This window comes from Elephas maximus, chromosome 8 (assembly GCF_024166365.1).
Source record: "Elephas maximus indicus isolate mEleMax1 chromosome 8, mEleMax1 primary haplotype, whole genome shotgun sequence".
NCBI lineage: Eukaryota > Metazoa > Chordata > Mammalia > Proboscidea > Elephantidae > Elephas > Elephas maximus.
In genome coordinates, this window is record NC_064826.1 from 90,526,143 (window position 1) to 90,538,424 (window position 12,282).

Sequence of the window (12,282 nt, forward strand, 5' to 3'; positions counted from 1 at the left end):
CGGCTTTTGTGAGGATCCTTTGCAAAGCGCAGTCGGTGAACCTCTTTCTCTTTGACATGAGCTTTGTGGGGGCCTGATGACACACTTGGAACGTGTCTATTTTTTTTGAAGTCCAACCTCAAAAACTCAGTGGACCAGCCGGCCACTGTCCGTGGTTGCGGCACTTAAGTGCAGCTGGGCGTTTTGAGGGTGTTTTAGGAAAGGCACCTCTAGCAGGGCAGGGACCATTAGCTCCAAAGCAACAAAGGACAATTTGGAGGGAGTGGAAGGGGCACTCCACGGCCGCTCCGGCATCCCAAAACCTTTCTGCCTAGCACCGTGTCCCTAGTGATCCCGCCTTCGCCCTCTGAATTCCCGCACCTCCGAGGGCTCGCAGATTCTAAGCCGGGCGGGACGTGTCCAGCCCCACCACCTCCTTCCACTCCCGCCCCCGGGTCGCCTTCAAAACCGTGGAGCAGCGCTGCGCACGGTAGCCGCGCTCGCGCCGCGCCCCCGGCACCTCCCCAGCACCTCGGGGTCCCGCTTCCCAGTGCAGTCTCCCCCCACAACCCGGTCCTCAGTCTCCCCCTCCAGCTCCCCAGTCACAGGAGCTGTCAAGCCCGCAGCAGCAGAGCCAGTCCCCGAGCGCCGGCGTCTCTTCTCCTTCCTTTGTGTGCGCGCGAGCGGAGTTGGGGCGGAGGGAGAAGGGGGAGGTCGCTCTGTCTGTCTCCCGCCGTCTTTGCCCCGGCTGCTCGAAGTGCTGCCGGGGAGGCTGGAGCCGGCAGAGGGTGAGGGGATCTGGAAGGGCGGCTGGGGGCCGCCCGTGTACCCTGGTCCCAGCCGCGCGCAGGAGAGCGCGGAAGGCAGCTGGGATTCGTCTGGAGCTACTACCAGCTCGCCTCGATCGCCTCTCGGCCTCCCTCTGCTACCACCTACCCCCGACACCCCGAGAACAGCGTGCAAAAGCGCCGAGAGGGACGGAAACCGCAAATAAATAGCGGCGGCAGCAGCGCGTCATCTGGCGGAGCAGGAAGTGCAGGCAGTCCGGAGGCTGGTGCTTTCTCCGCGTCCCCAGGACTTTGCCATGGGCTGGGGGCCGCGGAGGCTGAGAGCGGCCGGGCGAGGGCAGCTGCGGCGGCGCCCGCACTGGGGTTGAGCGAGCAGCGACGCGCGGGACACGCAGAGATGGCAGCGTCCAGCAACTCCAGCCTGTCCGGCTCCTCGGTCTCCTCCGGTGAGTTTCAGCCTGCTGGACGCGGGTGCCGCGCCGGGTCTCTCTCCTTCTGCCCTGCCCTGTACCCTGGGAGGCATAGAGCCTACCTGTGGCCGTCCTGCCCTGTCTCTCGGATTCGGGGGGAGGCGTCCGGTGGGACACTTGTTTGGTTTGCCAGCACCTAGGTGCCCTCAGCACCTCAGCGTCTGACATCTGACAGCGCGGAGGTGGGAGAGCTGTGGCACCCTAAGTGTGCGGACACGGGTATTCTAGGCACTTGGGGCGCAGCAAACAAGAAGCAAAGGGAGCAGGGCAGGCTTGCACTTTCTGGCGCAGCTGGAGCTAGGGCTTAGGCTGAGGGGCCGAGGAAGGTTAGGGTGCAGCGGGGCGCGGGGACCTGCTTACGGTGCCGCGCCCACTCCGGTAGGCTACCGTGGATGCCCAAATCCAAAGCAGAGGGAAATAAACCCTCGCTCCTCGCAGACTTGATTTTCTTTGTTTGTTTCAGAAATTAGCTCGGTGGAGACACACGCTCGGGGCATGGGTTTGAGGTAGAAGGAATAAAGGGATTGTGTCTTTCTTGTTCTGACTGAAGCGGGTTAGGGGAAGTGAAGTAGAGCCCGGTATCTGACTCTTTGCACGTTTACGTGTGTGTGTGTGCGTGTGCGCGCGGGTGTGTAGATAGAGGGAGAGTGGGAGAGAGAGAGAGCTTTCCCTATGTGACCCCCTGGACATTTTCATACAACACTCTCTGTAATTTTACTTTCAAGGCATACATTCTTCCCCGTTTTAGTGCGGCTGAGCAAAGGGACATCTTTCAGTTTTTCGATGGTTGGTCAGTGGGGTCTAATTGAAGAGGAAAAAAATTGCTAATGAGTCTGAAGGAGCAGGAATCAATAGAAGCAGACCCACTGGTTTCTGAGTATGACAGGTTTCTAATCAGAATGATGCATTAGGTAGAGTTCCTCTACCTCTCTGGTCACTGAAAACTTTAATGACAAACCCTAAGGGGATAGCTAATAAGACGTTTAGCCTAGTGTATAGGATTCAGGGGTCAAGAAGGTCTTGAAGTCCTAATGGAAATGCTCAATATATTAATATTGTATCATCAATTTTTATTTTTATTATTACCCTTCAAAAATTTAACTCAAGGCAAAAACACCTTGTTGGAGGCATTGGACGGCAAGCCAGGCATTAAAAGAACCATATCTGTAGAAATGTAACTAATTAAATCATAAATGCGAGGTGAATTTGACTAAGGTGCAATTGTGTCATGGCAGAAGGCGATCACCGGAAAGGTATCTGTTATCTTTCTTGGCAGGTTTAGTCCCAGGGAAACAGCACTTCCTTTCTTGATCACTGCCAACTAATCAAAAGCAGCGTTGTTCGGTGTGCGATGTACTTCAAGTTTCTGGTAGCAGCAGCCAATGGGGCAGAACAGTCATATCTTATTAAGAGTAGCAACAAGTTGACCGCCTGTGGTTTTCATTCTGAGAACTCAGCAAATGCTACAGCTTATTTTTAGTACCCCCCAAACTGCTGTTGCTGCTTTTTAATTCATTTTGGTTGACTAGTGTTGAATATAAAAATACGGTGATGTTGGCTTACTGTTAGCATACGGTTCTTCCTCTCAGACAACTGCCCACCAGAAAACGATCTGGTGGAAGAGAGGTGTCGAAGGGAAAGAAGAATGGAGACAGAGCAGGGAGGCAGTATTGTCACCTGATTTACTGATGACATAAATTACAGATGCTGTGACATCTGAATTTTCAAATCTTGATGTAGCTTAGGAAACCTGATTGAGAAGCCTAACTCAGCCTTAGGAAGAATGCGTTGGTTTGAATCAGCAAAGGATAAGCTTTAGATGATGGTAATTGCTTTGCACACAGGATAGAGACATTTATGATGGTTCTCTTTCCTGTTTTATTTATCACTCTTTCTTATCCTGACAGAAATCTGGAAATTACTGGAGAACTGAAATTCAAAAAGTGGGCATGGGTGTGTTATTTGGTGTGAATCAATCTGGCCCCTGAGTTTCTATTGCCTAATTCACCAGTGAACCAGGCACTTTGTCTTGAAAAATATGAGAACTGTAGTTCTCTTTTTAAGCACACTTATCATTGTGTGCATCATGAATAATTCAGATGATAGAAGCAATTCACACCTGTGAGAGGTGTTGGGCAAGAAAGAATAGAGCCTGTTTGAGTTGGCAGCTGGGTCCTCCCAGGAAAAGGCCTGAGTCTGAGAAATTAGGGCTCTCCATCAATTAATCACCATTTTTGAGGGCCTACTATGCACCAGGCAACCCTGGTGGGGTAGGGGTTAAATGCTATGGCTGCTAACCAAAGGGTTGGCAGTTTGAATCTGCCAGGTGCTCCTTGGTAACTAACTCAGTGGGGCAGTTCTACTCTGTCTTATAGGGTAGCTATGAGTCAAAATCGACTCGAAGGGAATGGGTTTTTACTATGTACCAGGGAACCCTCGTGGCGTAGTGGTTAAGAGCTATGGCTGCTAGTCAAAAGGTTGGCAGTTCGAATCCACCAGGTGCTCCTTTAGAAACCCTATGAGGGCAGTTCTACTCTGTCCTATAGGGTGACTACAAGTCAGAATCAACTCGATGGCAACAGGTTTTTTTTTTTTTTTTTTTTCTACTGTGTACCAGGCAGTAAGCTACAAGCCTCAGCTTCAAAGAGATTAAATGAAAGAGATAATTTTGGGATTCCTTCTAGCCCTAAGCTCTGATATTGCCTTTGAATTCTAGCTCTATCACTGACAAGCTAGGTGACTTGGGGTAAATTAGTTAACCTCTTCAAGCCTCAACTTCCTCATCTGTAAAGTGGGGCTAACAGTAATAATAGGAGCTACTTCATAGGAGTGTTGGGATTAAATGTGGTAATGTGTATAAAGCATTTAGCATAGGGCCTAGCACTTAATGAGGGCTTGGTGTGAGTAATTTTTGCTCCTTTGGGGAAGGAAAAAGAAGACACCCATTGGCATAGATTTTAGATGAGGGAACAAGCCCAACACACGTAAAATCTGCCTCTTACATCACATGTTAAATTTGATCCTGAATTTGGGTTGCATTAAACAAACATTTATTGAGTGTCTTCTAGGTTTCAGGTATAGTCCCCAGGTATATGGAATAGAAAGATGAATCAAGGCTTTCCCTCACCATCTAGAAGTGGACATGGACAAGCAAGTAACAATCACTAGTCTAGTTTGATAATGAGAGTTATGTGGAGGAGAGTGCAGGGAAGAGAGTGATTAAATTTAGAGAGCTCAGTGGAGGCGACATATGTGTTGAGCCTTGAAGGGTAAGTAGGGTTTTTCCAGAAAGCAGAGGAGGAGAAAGGCGTTTCTGGAAGAGGGAAGAGCTTAGACATAAAAGGCCTGGAGATGGGGAAGTTCATGGCCTAATTCTGAACTTTCCTTATTAAGGCTGTGACTCTTCTTCCTTAGTGCTTCTGCCCTGGGCAGTTGTGGGTATAGGTCCATAAGCAGCATCATGCACTGAGCTTTCGGATCTCTTATTGCTGCTGCTGCTGTGGGAGGTTTCCTTTCTATTCAGGCAGCAGTGGGTTTGACAGAGCAGCTCTGGAAGCCTTAAGACATAGTATTTGAGCAACTGAGTGCTAAAAAAAAAAAGAACAGTCGATTCTGCAGTGTCCAGCACACAGAGAGGTGAATTCAAGTGATACAGGTTAAACGTCTCTGAGAAGGATAGCTGTGAGAGCTTTAGGTTTGGTTGTATTTACCCAAAGAGTAAAGATCCAATAATTTACTCAGTGTTCACCTCTGGGTTATCTGTTTTCCTGAGAATAGGCTCTCATTTGCTACTGTTGAACCATGTCACCCAAGTGTGTCATTTATTCCATGTTACCAACTGAGACATAACAAATGAAATAATCAAGTTAAAATTAATTTTTAAATACATTTTCTGAGAACTCCTCGGAAAATTTCTTCTGGAATATTCAATTATGTGTAGAAGAAATTGCTTCGCCTCTGTTTTAATGATAACTACTGGTAATTAAATTTCACAATCACCTAGGTTGGCAGAAAGGTTTGATTACCTTTATTATTTTAAATGGCAGGCGCGCACACACACACACACACACACACACACACACACATACACCTCTATATGTAAGCTTTTAATCCAGCCTGTGGTGCTTGATTATATTCTGGGATAAACAATGGTTGATTTGTAAGACCATTTTCTTAATAATCACGGGTTACATTTGCTTCCATAATTACAATGAAAACTTTTTGCATATTGATAACATGATTGCCAAATGGATCATTTTACAGGGTCAAGAAAAAAATAAACTAAAGTGATAAATAAAGAAGCTCTAAGTTGTTTTCTGCTGACTGAACAAAAAATTAAATATTAAAGTTACCCTTGGAATAAGAAGTTAAGATTTTGAAAATATAAATATGCTGTATTATAAAAGGAAATCTTGGTGGTGTAGTGGTTAAGTGCTATGGCTGCTAACCAAAAGGTCAGCAGTTCAAATCCACCAGGTACTCCTTGGAAACTCTATGGGGCAATTCTACTCTGTCCTATAGGGTCGCTATGAGTCGGAATCGACTCAACGGAAACAGGTTTGGTGGTTTGGTATAAAAATGAAAATCGACATAGACTTATTTTAATTAAAAGGCAAACGGTGCAAGGTAAAAATCAGTATTATGTGCAGAGTCATCAAAACCTTACTTGGGAAAAGAACATTCCTGAATGGATTGAGTTATTTATCACTTTGGATTCTATACAACAGTAATATGGACCAGGTCAACGGTGCTGTTCTCTGCTGTTACACAGGTGTTGCATCTAGAACTAATAAACAAGAATTTTCCTTCTTCATGACTGGGGTGTCATAACCAGTGACATATACAAGTCTTCCATATCCCTAGATGCAGGAAGAAAAACAGCTATAATATTGCTGCCAACACTTATACATGTAGTTAGAAACTCAGTGGATCTAATCCCACAGAACAGGGTATCTTTATTGAAAATGTCACATCGAGCACATTGAAAAGTTTCTTCTTGGATCTTTCCATCCTTCAAGCTAGAATTAACTCTCTCAGAGACATCATTTGCTCAGATGAAGGGCATTGCTCTTTGCTGTTTTTCTGATAACCTTTCCCCACCTCATTTTAACTTATTAGATTTTCCTTTTCCGTTTCTAGTAACCTAGATGAACCTGGAGATGTAGAACCTGAGGGGTAAGAAGAACCTTCTTAAGCTAACTGCATGTTTGCAGAGTTTCCCCAGGGACTCCATGATTTTCAAATGTTGGCTGAGAATGCCAGTTCTGCCCATGAGCCCCATAAAGAGTATGGAATGACATTGTCCCTTGTTGAACTTTTTGGGGACACGAACACCAGGTATTTTCAGAGGCCAGTCTGTGTGGGGTTTAACTGGACAGTCTGTTCCTTGAGCTGCCACCTGTGGCCTGGCTGGAGTGTCAGTCCTGCAGAGGGCCGTCTGCTGCTCAGCAGGGCCTCCTGTTTTTGCACCATGGTGAAAATAACTGGACATTTGGTTTGGAAACCTATACATGAGCAGTGTCACACTGATATGTTTTGGAAGAGTTTGCTGCCAAAAGAACAAGGTTCCTGCCAAGAAAGTTGGATACAAAAAAAGAGAAATGGACCTAGTTCTATCACCTGCCAATCATTTATCTTCTATGAATGTGTTTGCATTTCATGACTCCTGAAATATGTAACTTAGTTTTCAAAAGGTATGACTTTATTTATTTTTTATATATGTGTATATATGTATATATCTGTGTGTGTATGTATACATATAACAAAAAAAACCAAACCTAGTGCCGTTGAGTCAATTCTGACTCATAGCGACCCTATAGGACAGAGTAGAACTGCCCCATAGAGTTTCCAAGGAGCGCCTGGCGGATTCGAACTGCTGGCCCTTTGGTTAGCAGCCGTAGCACTTAACCACTATGCTACCAGGGTTTTTATATATGCCTGTAGCCGTTGAGTTGATTCCAACTCATAGTGTCCCTATAGGACAGAGTAGAATAGAACTGCCTCATAGAATTTCCAAGGAGCGCCTGGTGGATTTGAACTGCTGACATTTTGGTCAAGCAGCTGTAGCACTTAACCACTATACCACCAGGGTTTCCATATATATATATTTTTTGTTTTGTGTGTTTATTTTCTTGCTTTTCCCACCTGTTATTACGCTGCTCAGATTTCTATTTAGAGATGTTTTTCATACAGTTCAATTCAGCATTTGGTTTACTTTGCAGTTAATAGTTTCCAAATCCTCTAAGCTCTTCCCTGTTCCTCCTTCAAGTTGTCCATGGGAGAGGAAGCTGTATTCTTTCTCCACATGGATTCTGGTAGGAGGGTCCAGATGGGCACCTGTATCTCTGGGGCAGTCTGTTGGTGTGACAGGGCACACCAACGTTACTACTAAATGCAAGGGTTGCTTTAAAGCCTATGTGTCTGGAGGAAAACCCAGTTAGGGATGTGCCGGCCCCTCAGGCAGTCTGCGCTACCCCTACGTTGCCATCCACTAACCACCTAGTAAGTGTGAATGGTGGAGTGGCAATAAAACTTTCTCAGCCATGCACCCAGGAGAGCCTGTCCCCAGCTGCTGGTACCGAATAACCTGTTGTTTTCCCCATTTATAAGGAATCTTAGACCTTTGTGGGCGCTAATCTTGGCATCTAGTCTTTACCAAACCAAACCTATTGCTGTCGAGTCAATTCCAACTCATAGTGACCCTATAGGACAGAGTAGCACTGCCTTATAGAATTTCCAAGGAACCTGGTGAATTAAACTGCCGACCTTTTGGTTAGCAGCCGTAGCTCTTAACCACTATGCCACCATGGTTTCCCTAGTCTTTACAGTATAGTCTAATTCAGCTTTGCCTTGCTTCAACAGTTTGGCCTGTCAGAGTCACCTAACCTTGGCTCATTCACAAGATAACACCAGGGCTATAAAATATTGTTTTTTTTTTTAATTTTTAATTTTTTAAAATAATTTTTATTGAGCTTTAAGTGAACATTTACAAATCAAGTCAGTCTGTCACATATAAGCTTATATACACCTTACTCCATACTCCCACTTACTCTCCCCCTAATGAGTCAGCCCTTCCAGTCTCTCCTTTCATGACAATTTTGCCAGTTTCTAACCCTCTCTACCCTCCCTTCCCCCCTCCAGACAGGAGATGCCAACACAGTCTCAAGTGTCCACCTGATATAAGTAGCTCACTCTTCATCAGCTTCTCTCTCCTACCCATAAAATATTGTTTTAAATCAACCAATGCAAGCAGTTCCCACAGACATTCCCTAATAAATATGTTTCATTAATAGTATTATTAAAAATATCCTAATCACCTTGGGTCTGGAGAAATAGTCTGCTTCCTACAGGTTGTGAGAGATTCTATGCCCTAAATTTTGTCTTCTTAGAGGTGGTAGGAAAGGACCCTAGACTTGGAGTCAGAAGACATGGACCCTTAAAGCCTTAGCCAGGGCACTTAAAACCAAACCCAAACCTGTTGTCACTAAGTCAATTCTGACTCATACCGACCCTACAGGACAGAGTAAAACTGCCCCATAGGGTCTCCAAAGCTGTAATCTTTATGGAAGAAGACTGCCATATCTTTCTGTCCCTCAGAATGACTGGTGGGGTCAAACTGCCAACCTTTCGTTTAGCAGTCAAGGGCTTTAACCACTGTCCCACCAAGGCTCCTTTAGGGCCTTTAAACTCTCTTAATCAGGGCTCTTAAACCCTTAACTTCTTAGATTTTCACCTAGATGAACCTAGAGATGTAGAAGCTGAGGAGTAAGGAACCCTTAAACCTAGGGCTCTTAAACCCTTAGCCAGCACCCTTAAGCCCCTAATCATGGTCCTTAAGCCTTTAACCAGGGCACAACCTTTACTAGGGCCCTTAAAACTTTAATCAGGGTCCTTAAGTCCTTAAACAGTTCTCTTAAACCCTTAGCTAGCACCCTTAAACTCTTAACTAAGGTTCTTAGGGCCCTCATACCCTTAACTAGGGCTTGAACCCTTAACCAGGCCTCTTAAACCCTCAAAATGTTCCTTAAGCCAGCACTTAACCCAGGTCTGTAACCGGTTAGCTACATGGCCTTAGGTGTAATTAGCCTCTCTGAGCCTTGACTATCACAGCTGGTAGACGTTGTTGTATCCCATTTTGAAAACAGATTCAGAGAAGGCACACAGTTTGAATTTGGGTGCTGGGATTTGGACCAGTCTTCCTAATTTCAAAGAGTATTATTTTCCCTCTTGAAATGTAATGAATGAGTTGGCTGATTTCTATCTCTGTTAAAGAAATTTCTGATGTCAAAGTTTAAGGCTGAAATACATCCTCATTTTCCACTGAGAAAATATGCTAATGAAGTTGTGCTTTTCCTTGTTGCCCTCAGTTGTAACCCAGACTGACCTTCTGCCTGACCAAGGCTTCCGCTAACTAGAGTTAGGAGCTGGCATTGGTGCCAAATCCTCCTACAGAGCATATACCTAGAGAAGTGGACTTGTGTGTGGCTGAATTTAAGAATAGTAAGTACTGCCAGGTGAAGGGTGTATAGGTGTTCTTTGGACTATTCTTGTACATTTTCTGAAGGTTCGAAAATTTTCAAAATGTAAGGGAAAAAAAGGGAACAGCACTACTTTGAATTTAGTTGATTTTCTTCTCTAAAGTTCTAAAAGCATCCCATTTTATGTGAGCATATTGAGTCTTAAGGAACCCTGGTAGCACAGTGGTTAAATGCTCAGCTGCTAAACAAAAGGTCAGTGGTTCGAACCCACCAGCAGCTCTGAGGGAGAAAGATGTGGCAGTTTGCTTCCATAAAGATTACAACCTTGGAAACCCTATGGGGCAGCCCCACTCTGATAGCAGTGGGTTTATATCAAGTCTTGTTACCTCCTCATGAAACCTTCAGATTTCAAATCCTCAAATAGCAGAATATATACTTATTACCCTGTTCCCAAAGTAAAAATAGAATTATGTAAAGGAATTGAAGTTACGGGAAGGGTTCGAGTAGCCACACAAAATTCCTTCCTGAAAAAAAATTCTTTTTTCATAGAATACATTTGTCATGAGCTGGACTGATTTTATACTTCATTTGCATTTAGAGCGAGGAGGGACCTTGGAGGTTGTCTAGCTGATTCTGACATTATAAGGAGCTTCAGGAACTGTCCAATGCCACTCAGCTAGTTGGTGATAGAACCAGAGCTGGAACTGTGGTCTAGGATCCAAGCTCCTTAACATGAACTCTCCTGGCTCATCCTGAAGAGTAGCGTCATGCTTGGAGAATTTCTTCCAGACATTTTTCTGTCTGGCTTTATGGAGGCTGTTCTATTCAATTATTTACTACTTACAAAAAAGAAGTCATAAAGCGCTTTTATTTTAAAGGGGCCTTAGATCTGAAGGCTTTTGTGCGTACATAGGCACAAAGACTTACATGACCTAGCATGTGATCGAACTATATATTGCTGTACTGTCCAATATGGTAACCACTAGCCACATGTGGCTATTTAAATTTAAATTAAAAAAAAAATTCAGTTCCTCAGTTGCAGGAGACACGTTTCAAAGTGCTCAGTTGCACATGTGGCTAGTGGCTGCCATATTAGATGGCATACATATATGCCTTTTCCATCATTGCAGAAAGTTCCATTTGACAGTAATGGTATAAAGGATCTGTAGTTCCAAGACAAGAACCTAACTAATGTAAAATTAATAAGCTAAGGCTAGAAAATTTGTTAGAATGCTCTCCCATGTCTGTGTTTACTCATTGTGCTGTGTGGGTTATATCTCACTGATTTTGTAAATTGGCTTTTTTTTTTTTAATAATTTTTATTGTGCTTTAAGTGAAAGTTTACAAATCAAGTCAGTCTGTCACAGAAAAACCCATATACACCTTGCTACACACTCCCGATTACTCTTCCCCTAATGAGACAGACTACTCTCTCCCTCCACTCTCTCTTTTCGTGTTCTTTTCGCCAGCTTCTAACCCCCTCCACCATCTCATCTCCCCTCCAGACAGGAGATGCCAACATAGTCTCAAGTGTCCCCCTGATCCAAGAAGCTCACTCCTCACCAGCATCCCTCTCCAAACCATTGTCCAGTCCAATCCAAGTCTGAAGAGTTGGCTTCGGGAGTGGTTCCTGTCCTGGGCCAACAGAAGGTCTGGGGGCCGTGACCACTGGGGTCCTTCTAGTCTCAGACTGTTAAGTCTGGTCTTATGAGAATTTGGGGTCTGCATCCCACTGCTCTCCTGCTCCCTCAAGGGTTCTCTGTTGTGTTCCCTGTCAGGGCAGTCATCAGTTGTAGCCGGGCACCATCTAGTTCTTCTGGTCTCAGGATGATGTAGTCGCTGGGTCATGTGGCCCTTTCTGTCTCTTGGGCTCGTAATCACCTTGTGTCCTTGGTGTTCTTCATTCTCCTTTGATCCAGGTGGGTTGAGACCAATTGATGCATCTTAGACGGCTGCTTGCTAGCGTTTAAGACCCCGGACACCACTCTTCAAAGTGGGATGCAGAATGTTTTCTTAATAGGTTTTATTATGCCAATTGACTTAGATGTCCCCTGAAACCATGGACCCCAGACCCCTGCCCCTGCTATGCTGGCCTTCGAAGCATTCAGTTTATTCTTTGCTTTTGGTTTAGTCCAATCATGCTGACCTCCCCTGTATTGTGTGTTATCTTTCCCTTCCCCTAAAGTAGTTCTTATCTACTATCTAATTAGTGAATACCCCTCTCCCACCCTCCTTCCCTCCCCCCTCTCGTAACCACGAAAGAATGTTTTCTTCTCAGTTTAAACTATTTCTCAAGTTCTTATAATAGTGGTCTTATACAATATTTGTCCTTTTGCAACTGACTAATTTCACTCAGCATAATGCCTTCCAGGTTCCTCCATGTTATGAAATGTTTCACAGATTCCTCACTGTTCTTTATCGATGCGTAGTATTCCATTGTGTGAATATACCATAATTTATTTATCCATTCATCCATTGATGGGCACCTTGGTTGCTTCCATGTTTTTGCTATTGTAAACCGTGCTGCAATAAACATGGGTGTGCATATATCTGTTCGTGTAAAGGCTC

The 12,282-nt window shown here is 44.7% G+C and overlaps 1 protein-coding gene across 1 annotated transcript in view; it reads left to right on the top strand.

The window, feature by feature from the left end:
• The first annotated feature begins 488 nt into the window (after positions 1-488).
• The window catches only part of CHN2 (chimerin 2), a 359,388-nt gene continuing 347,594 nt past the window's right edge, over positions 489-12,282 (top strand). Inside the window, exon 1 of the mRNA XM_049894797.1 lies at positions 489-1,213. Within this exon, the coding sequence (XP_049750754.1) occupies positions 1,165-1,213 (49 nt within the window). The 5' untranslated portion in view covers positions 489-1,164. The remainder of the gene's footprint in view (positions 1,214-12,282) is intronic.